The following is a 16,284-nucleotide window of genomic DNA, read 5'->3' on the forward strand; positions in this document are numbered from 1 at the left end:
AAAGCTCTTGCCTGAGGAGCAAGCACTGTGGCTTTTTGTCCCTTTTTTTTTAAAACAGAGGATTTGTAATGGAAAGGTTGGGTATTTCCTTTTATTCGCCACGTTTGTTCCATTTAGTCACCATGTATTGCCATAACGCATTTTAATAAGTATATACACTGTCAATTAAATTGCAGGTTAATCACTTAATGTCAACTCATTTTTATTTGTAAGTGCATTGACGTGCCATTAACAAGTAAGAAATAAAACAATGTAAAACTAAACATCTAGGACTTTAGTCCAGAATCAAATGCGCAGACCACTGTGATGAAGAACTGCAATGGATACTAATTATTATACAAAACAAAAGTAAACATCCAGGTGCATTCCCTCTCTATCGCATACACACACACAAACAAAAACTCCTCACCCCCACCCAAAGCACCAATTCCCAATGTTTTATTTCCTTTTACCTTACTCTGACACTTGTCTCACCATTCCACCTGCTAAGTGGGATCTGGAGAAGCCCACCAAACACTGCAGTCACTTGGTCTTCCTGGTGGCTTAGGAAACAGGAAATGGAACTGTGCCTGTGTTTCCTGATCCTCTTGCAGGCCCATCATTGACCTGGCTGCAGTCCATACACCCAAAGGCTCTTGCCTGAGGAGCAAGCACTGTGGCTAAGAGGAAATAAAAGCCTGCCAAGGAAAGACAGCAGCAGTCTACAGGGGAGAATGTAGGGAATGGTAAGAGTAAGGGATTAGTGGCCTGCCCTTCTTCTCTGTTGTGATCCGCTCTAGTGCCCGGACACCTCGTTGAGGTAGCTGTGCGCTTTTCCAAATGCCCTTTATTATTATTATTATTATTATTATTATTATTATTATTATTATTATTATTATTATTATTATTATTACAAGAAGCAAAGTATAGATAACTTTTACTCTGCTAAACCCAGATCCGTATCTGCTACCCACATTCAGTGAGTGACCATGCCAAGCTGTCTTTTACGTACATACACATCAAAGGAGTGCAAGTGAGAAAGATCATCAAATGTATTTTCCCATATCAAGAGCACAAGCATTCCGTATCACGCTGAGGTTTAACATTCCATGCCTTCCTATTGTGCGCATTGCAGTGAACGATGTCTCGAACCACTTTCCATCCACTCATGCATAGTATGCCTGTAGGCACTAGTAACCACACAGATGGCCAGAAATTATTTCCGGTTGTCAGCTTCTGACACATATGGACACCCCCTGCCAGTGATCAGTATGCTAATAGTTGAAGAATGCACTTAAGGGCCTTATTAAAATCTTAACCATGTTCGAAGCATGCAAAGAGGGAGTTTGTGCTGTTTTCTAGGGTTACCAGTTCCACCACCCAAAAGAGATAAATGAAATATTAAATTACTCACGAATGCACGTCGCTTGAGAAAACTTTCCATTTGAAAGGCACTCTACTGTTCCAGCCTCTTGTCCTTCATGAGTGAAAAAATCAGGGTGGCAGCGGAAGGATACAGTTTGCCCTTCTGTATAAAGTGTTTTTTTAAAAATCATATCCATATTGTTAAAGTAGGACCGCGCACACGCACCTAAAAGAAAGAGGTTATGGTAAGCCATGTCTGTATAATGTTGAATAAACACATTTACAATAAAAATCATGTTTCACTACATGGACTTCAACGCATCTAACATCAATGGGCTGGACCATGCCTTCTTGCTGGAGAATATTGGTTCAGCCAGAAACAGATCATTATTAGCAATACCAAAATTAATATTGAAATAATCTGCAGAGACAGGTTCTCTTACCTGCCGTCTTCACAGTGGCCACACCAATAGGAAAACAACCGTAACCTACGAGGAATGTGGGAAATGTTGCAGGTAATTTAGACATCTCCTTCCCGCCACTGACTGACTCAGTAGTCAAATCCTCTGACACTCTTTAGAAGTATATTCCTTTGCACTGTATTCTCTTACTTGCAACCTTTGTGCTGGTGTTATCTAGACATTAAAAACACTAAACAGGTAGTCAGGGGCACATGACTGCATCTTGTGCTGCCTTCTGGAGAAGCAGGACTCTTTATAGTTAACATTCTTTCAAGTTTCTCTGCAAAACGCACTAGGCAATAAAGGTATGACCCATGCCCTTCTAGCAGAAAAATGTGAAGTATTTCTACTGAAATGTTGTGATTTCCTCCACTAAGGGGGGCACACCTCGTTTAGTCTCCTAAGTTGGAAGAGGAAATATACCTATCGTACCTCCCTCTTTGAAACGAATAATGGCAGGTGGCTCTCATTTCTTTCAAGGGAGTTGAGTTTCAGACAACCCTGTCATAGAAATTCTCTTCTGCAGGGAACACTTGCAAAAGAGAGCCACACAGAGCTCCTTAAAATATAGACACACTTTGATTGGTCATTTACAAAATACAATTGTATATAAAGTCTTATTTGTCTACTAATCATGCATATCAAAATAATGATAATTATTGTGAAAATCTTTCACAAAAAACCCTTCTCTATTAACCTACATTCTTATCTATTCTGCATAAATGATCTCATCCTTTCAACTACTTGGCTATGTTGGGTTACGGCAGCAGAAGAGATGTGCCAATTCTGCTGGATCCACAGAGGCTGGCAAGTACTTTAGGGCCACTTCCAAGGGTCAAGGACTAGGGCGGCATTACTTGGCAGGGTAGGCTCACAGATAGTAGAGTACAGGTGGAGGAGCAATATGATGGACGCCTGTTGTGGCAGTGAGGCTTCAGGTCAGGAGGCCAGCCTACGAGCACTTGGGGGTCACTCTGGGGTTCTGGGTTAAAGAGATGCAGGTCCAGTCCCTCTCAACCAGGCAAGAGCGTAGAAGGCAGCAGGTTAGCAAAGCAGGGTTGTAGTTCCTTCAGAGTAGCAGCCCATCAGAGTGGCAGTTCTTTCAGCAGCACAGCAGTCCTTCCTGGCAGGGCATCCACAGTTCCAGAAATATATTGAAGAGGTGGTGTCTGAGGCCCAACATTTATACCAAGTTCCTCCTTTGAAGTGGGATAGATGCTTCTATAGGCATTCTTTGAAGTGCACAGTTGGCCTGCCTCGCCTACCCTGGGGTTATGCAGCCCTTTGTGTGGAGCTTTGCCCAGCTCCTTCCTCCCATACTCCTAGGGATGGTCCTTCCAGGCACACATAAGCTTTCTATTGTGTCTGGTTGTCTAGAAGGAATGCACAATGCCCAACTGTCAACTATCCCAGTAATGTGTCCCAGTGACAGGATGCAGGCATTAAATGGCTAAGGCAGGAAAATGTCAGCTTCTTGAAAGTGGCAATTTCAAAATTGTAATTTAAATCGGATTTCACCATAAGTTAGAATTTTTCATTACAATTTCAAAGACACTAAACATGAACTGGCTACCTGTTCCTATTTGGAAATTGCAGCCAACTAACCCTTTCAGTGCTCATGACGGAATGGTTCTGTCATGAGCACAAGTGCTGCTGTGCTCATGACGGAACCATTCCCTCATGAGCACTCGCTCAGAGAATCCCTCTGCTGCAGTCAGCAGAGGGATTTCCCTTTTTTTTGCCTGGGGAGGTGGGGAAGAGCTCCCCTAACCTCCCCAGGCCTATTTTTATTTTTTGTTGCAATGACGAAACAGAAACTTAGTTTCAGTTTCAGTATTTCAGTGCTCATGGGGCTATCTCAGCCCCCCGAGCACCGAAACACTTGGGAGAGGTATCTTTGGAAAGGGGAGAATCTCCCCGTTCCAAGGGTACCCTTCCCTAGTGGATACCTGCTTTGGGATCACCCCAGGAGGGCGATCACCAAGCAGGGATCCACCCACTAGCACCAGGGAGGGGGGAGCGGCCCCTTGGGCAAGGGCCTTTGCTCCCCCCATGTTTTTTGGGCCAGTGCTTGTGGGGCTATCCCAGCCCTCCCGAGCACCGAAACACTTGGGAGAGGTATCGTTGGAAAGGGGAGAATCTTCTCTTTCCAATGGTTCCCTTCCCTAGTGGATCCCTGCTTGGGGATCACCCCAGGAGGGCGATCCCCAAGCAGGGATCCACCCACTAGCACCAGGGAGGGGGTAGCGGCCCCGTGGGCAATGGCCTTTGCTCCCCCCATGTATTTTGGGCCAAATTCAGTCTTTCTCCCCCCCCTTGGAGCCAGATGGGGCAGTAGCCCCCAATCTGCCCCCCTGGGGGGCAGGAAGGCCACTAGATGCCAGGGATTTTTTATGGGCAAATTTTAATTAGGGTGGGGGAGGGGGTGGGGGCATGGGCATGCCCGTATTGGGCAGCCCCCACCCTAATTAAAATTTGCCCAAAAAAATCCCTGGCACCTAGTGGGCTTTCTGCCACCTCTGGTGGGCAGATGGGGGCATTAGCCCCCAATCTGCCCCCTGGGGGATCAAAAAGCCCACTAGACACAGGGATTGTTTTGGGAAAATTTGAATTAGGGTGGGGGCTGCCCAAAACGGTCATGCCCATGCCCCCACCCCCTCCCCCGCAAAAATTACAGCCTTCCTGCCCCCCCTGGGGGCAGATGGGATAGTAGCCTACAATCTGCCCCCCGGGGGCATAAAGCCCACTAGACACCAGAGATTTTGTTTGGGCAAATTTTAATTAGGGTGGGGGCATTGGCATGCCCGTTTTGGGCAGCCCCACCCTAATTTAAATTTGCACCAAAAAATCCCTGGTGTCTAGTGGGCTTTCTGCCCCCCCGGCGGGAAGTTGGGAGCATTAGCTCCCAATCTGCCCCCCCCCGGGGGGTGCAAAAAGCCCACTAGACGCCAGGGAGTTTTTTTGGGCACATTTGAATTAGGGTGGGGCTGCCCAAAACAGGCATGCCCATGCCCCTACCCCTGCAGAAATGACAGCCTTTCTGCCCCCCTGGGGGGCAGATGGGGCAGTAGCCCCCAATCTGACCCCCGTGGGGGCAAAAAGCCCACTAGACGCCAGGGATTTTTTTGGGCAAATTTGAATTAGGGTGGGGGCTGGCCAAAAAAGGAATGCCAATGCCCCCACCCTCTCGCAAAAACTACATCCTTTCTGCCCCCCCTGGGGGGTCAAAAAGCCCACTAGACGCCAATGCTGGCTTTTTTTATGCATGGGGTGGGCACTGCCCAGAATGGGCATACCAATGCCCCCACCCCCCAAAATAAATGCCACAGTGGTTCTGCCCACTTGGGGGCATATCTGGGCACCCCCACCCCCTGATACCCCCCCCCAGAGCGGCAGAAAGCAGACTAGGCCCAGACTTGTTTTTAGCAATGTGCCTACTTGTGGATTTTGGGCCCTAGCGCAGCCGGCATAAAGGGAAACCTAGCAAACCTGTACATTTTTAAAAACTAGACACCCAGGGGAACCCAGGATGGGTTGACTTGACTGGATCTCACCAGGTTCTGTTACCCAAAATCCATTGCAAACCTAAAAATGTGTTAAACAAAAACATTTTCCTCACATTTCTGAGGTTGAAAGTTCTGGAATCTGCGTGGATCCACAAATTTCCACCCACTCCGCGCTCCCCAAAGTCTTTTGAGAAAAATGGTAACTCATTTGTGTGGGTAGGCCTAGTGCCCTCAATAGGGAATGGCTCAAACTGCTATGTGGACACACCACATTTTCACAGTGAAAACGGACCCTTTTTTTGCAAAGAGCCTAGCTGTAGATTTTCAACCCTAGCTCTGCTGGCACCTAGGGAAACCTGGCAAACCTATACATTTTTTAAAACTAGACACCCAGGGGAATCCATGATGGAGTGACTTGACTGGCTCTCACCAGGTTCTGTTACCTAGAATCCCTTGCAAACCTAAAAATTTGTCTTAGAAAAACACATTTTCCTCACATTTCTGGGGTGGATTTTCTGTAATCTATGTGCATCCACAAAATTCCACACACCCTGCGTTCCCCAAAGCCTCCCGTGAAAAATGGTACCTCATTTTTGTGAGTAGGCCTAGTGCCCGCGACAGGCAAGGGCCCAAAACCTATTGTCGCGACATCAAAATTACCTATTACAAAAGAACCTGGTTTTGCAAGGGGGGGTCGCATGAGTTTTTGGCCCCCGGCACTTACCAAACCCACACATTTCTGAAAACTAGACTCCTGGGAGAGTCCAGCAAGGTATGGCTTGCGTGAGTCCCCTAACGTTTTCCTACCCAGAATCTCCTGCAAACCTCAAATTTAGCTGAAAAAAAATCACTTTTTTCTCAAATTTCTGTGTGGGAAAGTTCTGGAATATATGTGGATCCACAAATTTCCTCCCACCCAGCGTTCCCTCAGGTCTCCCGATAAAAATGATACCTCACCTGCATGGGTGGGTCAAGTACCCGTGACAGGCAAGGGCCCAAAACCTATCGAGGCGGCATCAAAATTTCCTATAAAAAAATAACCTGGTTTTGCAAGGGGGGTCCCATGAGTTTTTGGGCACGGGCTCGGCGGCCATCTAGGGAAACCTACCAAACCCACACATTTCTGAAAACTAGACACGTGGGGAAGTCCAGCGAGGTATGGCTTGCATGGGTCCCCTAACATTTTCCTACCCAGAATCCCCTGCAAATCTCAAATTTAGCTGAAAAAAAATCACTTTTTTCTCAAATTTCTGTGTGGGAAAGTTCTGGAATCTACGTGGATCCACACATTTCCTCCCACCCAGCGGTCCCCCAGGGCTCCCGATAAAAATGATACCTGACTCGCGTAGGTGGGTTAAGTACCCGCGACAGGCAAGGGCCCAAAACCTATTGAGGCAACATCAAAATTACCTATCACAAAACAACCTGCTTTTGCAAGGGAGTCACCTGGGTTTTTGTCCCCGGGCTCGGCGGCCATTTTGGGAAACTACCAAACCCAAACATTTCTGAAAACTAGACACCCGGGGGAGTCCAGCGTGGTATGTCTTGCGTGGGTTCCCCAACGTTTTCCTACACAGAATCCCCTGCAAACCTCAAATTTAGCTGAAAAATATCAAATTTTCCATACATTTGTGTGTGGGATCATAATACCGGCACAAATGTCCTACCACCCAGCGTTCCCCTTGTTCTCCCGAGTAAAATGATACCTCACTTGTGTGGGTGGGCCAAAGGCCTATGACTAGGAAGAGCCCAAAACATAGGGATTTAAAGTATAGCACCGAGAATTCTAAGTGCTACATTTTTTTAAAAATATGTTTTTAGCCAATTCTGCTTTGGACACCCACACAAGTGAGGTATCATTTTACACTGGAGGACAAGGGGAACGCTGAGTGGTAGGACATTTGTGCCAGCACGGTGATTCCACGCAAAAATATGTAGAAAATATGTTTTTTTCAGCTAAATGTGAGGTTTGCAGGGAATTCTGGGTAGGGAAACGTTGGGGGATCCACGCAAGCCATACCTCATTGGACTCTCCAGGGTGTCTAGTTTTCAGAAACATGTAGCGTGTGGATTTGGTTGGTGTCCCTAGATGGCGGCGAGCCCGGGGCTAAAAAAACAGGTGCCCCCTCCCAAAATCAGGTAGTTTTGTTATAGGTAATTTTGAAGTCTCCACAATACGGTTTGGGCCATTTCGTGTTTCAGCCACTTTGCCTACCTACACAGGTGAGGTACCATTTTTATTGGGAGACCTGGGGGAAGGCTGGGTGGGAGGAAATTTGTGGATCCACAGAGATTCCAGAACATTCCCACACAGAAATTTGAGAAAAAAAGTGATTTTTTTCAGTTAAATTTGAGGTTTGCAGGGGATTCTGGGTAGACAAATGTTAGGGGACCCATGTAAGCCATACGGCACTGGACTCTCCCGGGTGTCCAGGTTTCAGAAATGTGTGGGTTTGGTAGGTTTCCCTAGATGGCCGCTGAGCCTGGGGCCAAAAACTCATGGGACCCCCCTTGTAAAACCAGGTTGTTTTGTGATAGGTAGTTTTGATGTCGCTTCAATAGGTTTTTGGCCGCTTCCTGTAGCGGGCCCTAGGCCTACCCACACAAGTGAGGTACCATTTTTCTCAGAAGACTTTGGGGAACACGGGGTGGGGGAAATTTGTGGTTCCACACAGATTCCAGAACTTTCCACCACAGAAATGTGGGGAAAATGTGTTTTTTTGACAAAGTTTTAGGATTGCAAAGGATTCTGGGTAACAGAGCCTGGTGAGAGCCAGTCAAGTCACCCCATCCTGGATTCCCCTGGGTGTCTAGTTTTATAAAATGTAAAGGTTTGCAATGTTTCCCTAGGTGCCGGCAGAGCTAGGGTTCAATATCTACAGCTAGGCACTTTGCAAAAAAAGGGTCAGTTTTCACTCTAAAAATGTTGTGTGTTGACGTTGCGTTTCGAGCCATTTCCTGTCACGGGCACTAGGCCTACCCACACAAGTGAGGTACCATTTTTCTCAGAAGACTTTGGGGAACGCAGGGTGGATGGAAATTTGTGGATCCACGCAGATTCCAGAACTTTCCACCACAGAAATGTGAGGAAAATGTGTTTTATTTTTACAAATTTTTAGGTTTGTAAGGGATTCTGAATAACAGAACCTGGTGAAAGCCAATCAAGTCAACCCATCCTGAATTCCCCTGGGTGTCTAGTTTTCAAAAATGTATAGGTTTGCTATGTTACCCTAGGTGCCGGCAGAGCTAGTGTTCAAAATCTACAGCCAGACACTTTGCAAAAAAAGGGTCTGTTTTCACTCTGAAAATGTGGTGTTTCCACGTTGCGTTTTGGGCCGTTTCCTGTTGCGGGCACTAGGCCTACCCACACAAGTGAGGTACCATTTTTCTTGGAAGACTTTGGGGAACGCAGGGTGGATGGAAATTTGTGGATCCACGCAGATTCCAGAACTTTCCACCACAGAAATGTGAGGAAAATGTGTTTTATTTTTACAAATGTTTAGGTTTGTAAGGGATTCTGAATAACAGAACCTGGTGAAAGCCAATCAAGTCAACCCATCCTGAATTCCCCTGGGTGTCTAGTTTTCAAAAATGTATAGGTTTGCTAGGTTTCCCTAGGTGCCGCCAGAGCTAGGGTTCAAAATCTACAGCTAGGCACTTGGCAAAAAAAGGGTCAGTTTTCACTGTAAAAATAAATGTGTGTCTACGTTGCTATTTTGAGCCGTTTCCTGTTGCGGGCACTAGGCCTACCCACACAAGTGAGGTACGATTTTTATTGGGAGACTTAGGGTAACACAGAATTGTAGAGCAACTGTTATTACCTTTGAACTTTCGATGCATATCTGCCTTCCAAATGAAAGACAATGTGTAAAAAATACGTCATTTTGAAAAATGACCTATAATTCTCATGCTAGTATGGGTACTCACAATTTCGGAAATGTGTATATATCTACTGTTTCTAAACTCTATATTTTTTTTCCTATTTCATAAATACATAGGTGTCTTTCATATATTTTCCCAAATGAATTGCTCTATACCCGATACATAATAAAAAACCATTGCAAGACGCTGCTCAGTTTTTGGCTCAGGATTCGTCAGGGTCTTGGTGAACCTACAAGTCCTATACATTCCCACAACAAGAAAAGTCCAGCGGATGTAACGGTATATTGCTTTCAAACAGCTCTCATAACTTGAAGAAGTTACAGGTGAAAACGTTGGCACAAAAGGCTGCTTTTTTCAACTAATTTTCAATTTTTCCTATATTCAAGTGTTAGTTTCTATAAAGAAACCTTGACGGATCTACACAAGTGACCCCTTGCTGAATTCAGAATTTTGTCTACTTTTCAAAAATGTATAGCTGTCCAGGATCTATTATTGATTTCATTCCCATATCTACCATTAACTGAAAACCAGAAAAATGCCAAAACTGTGTAAACAATTTTGGTTTTCTGACAAATGTCTGCTTTTCCCTGAAAGCTGAGAAGATGGTGATTTCAGCACCACAACTCCTTTTTTGATACCATTTGCGGGGGAAAAAACAGATGCTTTCATCTGTAGCCCTTTTTTCCCATTCCCCCCCCCAAAAAAACTTTTGCTGTATTTTGGCTAAATTCTGAGTCCCCTCCAGGGGAATCCACAAACCCTGGGTACCTTTAGAATCCTTATGATGTTGGAAGAAAAGGACGCAAATTTGGCGTGGATATCTTATGTGGTCAAAAGATTACAAGGGCCTAAGCGCAAACTACCCCAAATAGCCAAAAAAGGGCTTAGTACAGGGGGGGGGAAAGGCCTAGCAGCGAAGGGGTTAAATGTAATACGGTAATTCCTATGTTATCCTATGGGAGATGTAGGCCTTACAGCAGTGAAAAACAAATGTAAGAGTTTTTCACTACCAGGATGTGTAAAACTTAAAAGCACAAGTCCTACGATTTAAACACATTGCACCCTGCCCTCTGGGCTGTCCAGGGCATTCACAAGGGGTGACTTACAAATATTAAAAAGGAGGGTTTGTGCCTGGCAAATGACTTATTTTGGCAGGTCGAAATGTCAGTTTTAAACTGCACCCACAGGCTGAAATGGCAGGCCTGATACATGGTTAATGTGCTATTTAAGTGGGTGGCCAGTCAGTGCTGCAGGTCCGATAATAGCATTTTATTCACAGGCCCCACGCCGAGATATTGCCACTTTATTAGGGACTTACAAGCATATTAATAATGCCAGTTGGGTATACGTCAATGTTACCATGTTTTAAGGAGTCAGCACATGCACCTTAGCACTGGTTAGCAGAGGCAAAGTGCCCAAAGTACTAAGGCCAGCAAAATGAGATCAGCAAAAATTGGGGGAAGGGGAGGATTAGGTGAAAAGTTTGGGGGAAGACCACCCTAAGGCTGACAGATCTAACAACTACTTATTCCAGTGATCTTTAACTGCCCACACACTACCAAATCAACCTATAGACTGTCAGTTTAACTTCCTTTTTTGACATTCAGGCATAAATCTAGGGTATGGATGCTCAACACATACAATGGAAATGCTTCTTTAGAGATTGTGAATTATACTTCAAATACTCTTATAAACAAGGAAAAATGAGGTTTCAATCTTTAAAGAGGTACAAGATTATATCTGTAATTAAGTGCTAGCCTCACACACCACTAAAGATGACCACTTAAACACTGTATTCAGCTGAGAAACAGCCAAGCACCCACTACTGAACAACACACAGGATCAAGAGCATATTCCTCCTATCTTTCCCACTAACACCAGTTTGTTCACATGGGCACCTCGTAGGTAGGCATTAGAGTCTTACTTCTCCACCCTAGATCATTTTTAAAGTTACAACCTATAAGGTAAATGGATGAATATCACCTTCAAAAGGTTAAAAATCCTTCAAGAGTTGACAGCTGCGTAGACTAGGGTGTCTGTTTCCTCCAAAAGACCAGTGACATATGCGCTCCAGGCGCTTCCTGGGGGGGTATATCTAGCATTGTGCACAGTCATAGGTTGTGCATCTAATGGCAAAATATTTCCACTATGTAGTGCAGTCGTTTCTATACAAAGTCGGAAAGAAGGTGGTGCTAAATGTGTCTTAACAGAAGATTACCATTTCAATAACAAATATACATATATGTATGTCACAAATAATGCCAACAGTAATCTATGCACTACAATGCAGATCCTCACTTCCTTAGCAATAGGCTCTCTGAATGTGGAAGGGGACCTAAACATGTCCATATGCATACAGCTTGATAAGACAGGGACATTCTATGGGGGAACAGTGTTCTTGTACAGCTGAGGGCATGCCTGAGGGATATGTGCTTGGTAGATGTGGTAGCCCAGAGAAAGTTTGGTGCATAAGTCATGGTGTGCATAGAATACGTACTAGTAGAAAATGAGTTTCAAGGTTACTTGGAGGAGACCGAGAAGGACCCATTGACTGTCATACCCTTGCTATCTGGTGTGCACATTAAAAGGTTTAGACAGTTATATAGAGAAACCAGTGGCTAATTACAGATTCTTGGGCCCCTTCTGGATGGCATAGAGGTGATTAAAATCATACAAGATGGTGTAGGGAATAATTTGATTTTAATTTCAACCAAGGGATAAATTCAGTCATGACATGGCTCACTCTTAAAAAGATCATCAGAGGCCACTCAAAAGCGGAACATAGGCAAATGCTTTTGATTCCATTTGCCCTTGTTTCCAGCATAGTGTGAAACTGTTTCTAATTCTCCAGTGGGAGGGATGATTTCTCACTATGGTTTTCCTGGATGACAAGATACTGTAGGACTATGATTTGCTTGCATGGGAGCACTTGTCCAATAATTATTTTCCAGAGCTACGCCAGCACCGGATTGATAGCAAGCTGACTAACCCGAGGAAGTTTCCTGAGGAGGCGGACCGCTGGGTGAGCACCCGGGTCCACAAGGGTCATGTGGGAGACTTCGCCAAAGTTGGGCAGGGTCCCTAGCAGAGGAGTGGGGGGGACAAGGGTAAACAGAGGGAGTTCCAGAAAGTGCCCCAAAGTAATCCCCAAGGGAACCAAGGGAAGGGTTCCCAGCCTCCCCCTGAGAAAAAGGCAGGGGCCCTGACAGTTAAGCCTGTTGACGGGACCAAGACCTGTTTTAGGTGTAGTGTAGTAGGCCACTGTTCTTATGATGCTAGATGTCCCCTATATGGGAAAACAGTACCCACTTGTGCACCGCCCCGGCATGTGGCTAGTGTAGCCCTGGGGGAGGAGATGGGTGTCCAAGGTAGGTGGGGTCCCGCAGAGATGTCCCTAGTTCTCTAGGGGACTGTGAGGTGGTCCCCAGGACGCAGCTGCCTGATAACACTGCTGCTGTTGCTGCTCGGGCTTGACTCATGGCTGGACAGCTTGTTTTGCAGCCTGTATCCCGCTGCAATCCGCTGTGACTCATTGCGGTTGGTCTGCCTACAACCTGAGAGCCTGAGACCCGCTTGAACGCCCGACCCACCTGAGACCCGCCACTTCCTGCCACCCCCTACCTGGTGGCTCTTCCCCTGCTGCCCCGTCCCGGACCGAACTGCACCACGCGGAGTCGCTTCCCCGCAGCAGGATTGCTGGTGGTGGAGGATGGCGGTGGAGGCCAGTTGTGGAGGTGAGAGGTGTGGGGGGGCTGGCGAATAGCAGGGGTCACGGGGTGGCTGTGTGCCTGGTGTGCTTGGCTCCCGCAAGCAAACAGCAGGATTTTCTCTACTCTACTGGATTGATTGAATTGAAACCTGAGGCCTGCATCACAAGCCTGAGCCCGGCTGAGCTTGAGCCTGCCAGACTTGTGTGCGCTATGCGCTGTGCTGTGCTCCGCGAGGGCAGCGCGCGCCGAGTTGCACTGTTGCACTGCTGCTACAGAGGGGACCAGAGCTAGGCTGCACTACTGTTACAGAGGGGACCGGAGGCATTGATGGAGAGCTGTGTGGAGGGGCTTTACCAGCGGATCAGAGCACTGATGGCGCTGATCACTGACCTCGTTGCACCGACAGTAGCAGTCAATGACTACGCGATCGCGCGAAGGCAGAGGCGCCAGTTCTGAGGAATTCGCTCTACCCGGCTCAAGCCTCTAAAAGACACTGCATCACTTGGAGGCAGGAGCAGAGAGCAGCAAGGAACGGAGCGGAATGGAGTGGGGCAGGGCAGGGAAGCAAGGGAAGCAAGATCAAAACAAGAGCGCAGCCACCACTAGGCCGCACCACTTGGGCACGCAGAGAGAACAACGTAGCTTTAAGAAGCCTCACCTCGATAACTTCTCTGCAATACCGCACAATTCCACTCAAAAAACACACAAACGTATGAAGAAGAGCAGAGAGTGAGGTCATGGAGAGAAAGGCGGTCACTCACAACCGTCCTCACGAACAGGAATAAAAAGAGTAAAATATTGGGCGAGTCTGGCAAAGGACTAGTCACGGCAGAACCTTTTACCCCCTTGGTAAACAACACTCTGGTGGCAATCGAAGGAGCATCACCAGGGAAGACATCTAAAACCGGCTTTCAGCCTAAAATGTATACAAAATTCTCCTTTTTAAAAGATGTGGGGGGCTTATTAAACATCAACAACCCTGAATCAAGAGGGCTTCCTTCGCCACTGCACCCGCAGGTCTTACCCCTGAAGGATATAGCAGCACCACCAACTACATCATCGAATAAGGCTTAAAACCCAAAACAAGACAACAGCACAAGACGCATGAGACGCAGAGAGTCTTAATGCTGTTATATATCAAGAACAACAAGAACCCTAAAATGATAAAGGAGCCGGACGACAAAAGGAGGAAAGAAAGGAGAGGGTCAAGCAGGAGCCGGCCACAGGCGCTGGAGCTGGAGCCGGAGGCATGAAAGCACGGAGCCCATGGGCAAGCATGCTATCGCTCACTAGTGATCAGGAAGGAGACCACCAAAAAATGTAAAACCCCAAAGATCCGGGCAAAGATTCGGGCATGTGGAAGATTCCATTGGAGCCAGACATTCTGATTGCTCCCAACTCAAACTTGAACCCATACCGGTTAGAGGAATTACAGGATCAAAAAGAAAGCAAAAAGGGCTACTACCATCCGCCCACCCGTTGTATGCAAAAATTGCAAAAATTGCACCAAATAAACAATCAAATCATAGAGCACCAGCTAGAGAACACAGTGGAAGAGGCTGGAAAAATGTTTAAATCCATTGGGCCATCTGAAACGGGTGCACAGTTACTAAATATGCGGAAAGGGTCAATAGCCCGGAGAATAATACAGCTCGAGGAAGCCATAAGGATGACGAAAATGAAGTGCCCTACCTCACTACTGAGGAATGGGTAAAGCTGGTAGCCTCTTATCTACCAGATTTACCTCATGCAGAGGGGACCAAAACGCAGTCAGGCGTGCCAACTGAGGAACCCCCAATGGGCTCAATTAATATATGAGGATCACTCCTCAACACTATGCAGCTCTTGCTCATGGCAATGCAATACTGTTGTACTTACACTTCCTGCTGCTCAGCCAGTATGCATGAGTATGTGTGTATGGAATGTTGGAATGCGTGATGACTGTGTAGAATGTTGGTGTGCCTAGTGGACTGGAGGAATGACAGTTGGAGGAGTAGGCTGAGCAGCAAAGATGCAGCTCCTGGTGGGATCTTGAATTAGCCTGCTTAACATATTTACTTGGCATCTTGAGATCTTGAACTAACTTGTAACTTACCAATAAACATCTACTTGAACTTACCTCGTGACTACAATCCATCTTTTCTACATTGGCGACGATCTGGAAGAAACCCTGCGTGACAAGACTACTGAAGGTTAAGATACTGATATTTTTATCGAACTGTATGGATTGAAGAAACTACTCGACGAAAAGAAACTTAAAAATCAAGGAAAAGAACGCCCTCGTAAATCCCACCAGTGTCCTTCACCATCTGGACAGCCTACCCAGGGCGCTTCACATTCCTTATGGCTTTATACTTCAAAAGAAACGGATACATCGCTGATCAGTAGACATCAAGGTCTGGCATATTTTTATTGTTGGCTACATTATTGGACTTTCAGAATTATTCGGAGACAGTGGTTAAGAGCACAAAATGTATGGCAATGTTTTGATCAACTGTTATCAACAGAAGACATGGTTGTGAGGAGTGTTTAAAGTGACGCTTTGGGTGAGGCGAGATCTGCACAGCGAGCACTTTATTTAAGGCGTGATTAACACGACGCTTTGGATGAGGCGAGATCCACACTGCGAGCACTTTGTGTAAGGAGTCCTTGGTGCGGTGCTTTGGGTGAGGCGACAACTGCACTGTACGGTATTATTTTGTTTTTATTTTTGCTTCCTGTACCGAAGGCATGAGGTTATGGACAGATGGAGGTAAGCCCAATTTTTGAATTTCATTGTGGGCCCCAGCCGTTTTCCCCTACAAGTGACAGTTCATCGACCAATTTAAATCACTACATCGCGCGCTCGCCTTGTGTGTGGACATTGCGCGTGCAGCCTTACCGCGTTCCTGAGTCCAGCGAAGCTGCTGTGCTTCCTCTGTGACGTTTGCTGGTCTCCGAGGTTCTAATGCATTACGCTTTGCAGCACGGTGGGGCCGGGAGCCATCCTGCACGGCGTCACCGGTGCGTGCCTCCATTTTCTGTTTGGCGCTCTCCTTCGTGCCCAGCAATTTCACGCACAATGTGATGTCTGCCAACCACGTTTCTTTTGCGTGTCAATAAAGTTATTTTGACCGTTGACTCCATGCAACACCGAGGAATTGGATTGCTGTCAGCCTCATTATCTTGCTCCGTAGCTCTTCGCATTCTTTCAAAGTTGTGGTGATATCCTTCAGAAACTTTCAAAGTTAGCACTCTTGCGCTGTGCTCTCGTTGTGATGTCCACGTTCTTTACAGCATATTGACAGTTTTTGTGAACACTGATGTTTTGAAGTCAAGCCACGCTACTCACCGGAAATGTCTAGATGAGGCGAATTGGACTTAAATCGGCGTGGGACAGTT

At 46.4% G+C, this 16,284-nt stretch overlaps 1 protein-coding gene across 1 annotated transcript in view; it reads right to left on the reverse strand.

Moving 5' to 3' along the window:
- The window catches only part of LOC146833907 (coagulation factor XIII B chain-like), a 1,069,530-nt gene that overhangs the window by 864,309 nt on the left and 188,937 nt on the right, over positions 1-16,284 (reverse strand). The window contains exon 3 of the mRNA XM_085601818.1: positions 1,394-1,570. Within this exon, the coding sequence (XP_085457944.1) occupies positions 1,394-1,570 (177 nt within the window). The remainder of the gene's footprint in view (positions 1-1,393; positions 1,571-16,284) is intronic.

The sequence above is a fragment of the Triturus cristatus genome, chromosome 4_2, assembly GCF_964204655.1.
Source record: "Triturus cristatus chromosome 4_2, aTriCri1.1, whole genome shotgun sequence".
In the NCBI taxonomy this organism is placed as follows: Eukaryota; Metazoa; Chordata; class Amphibia; order Caudata; family Salamandridae; genus Triturus; species Triturus cristatus.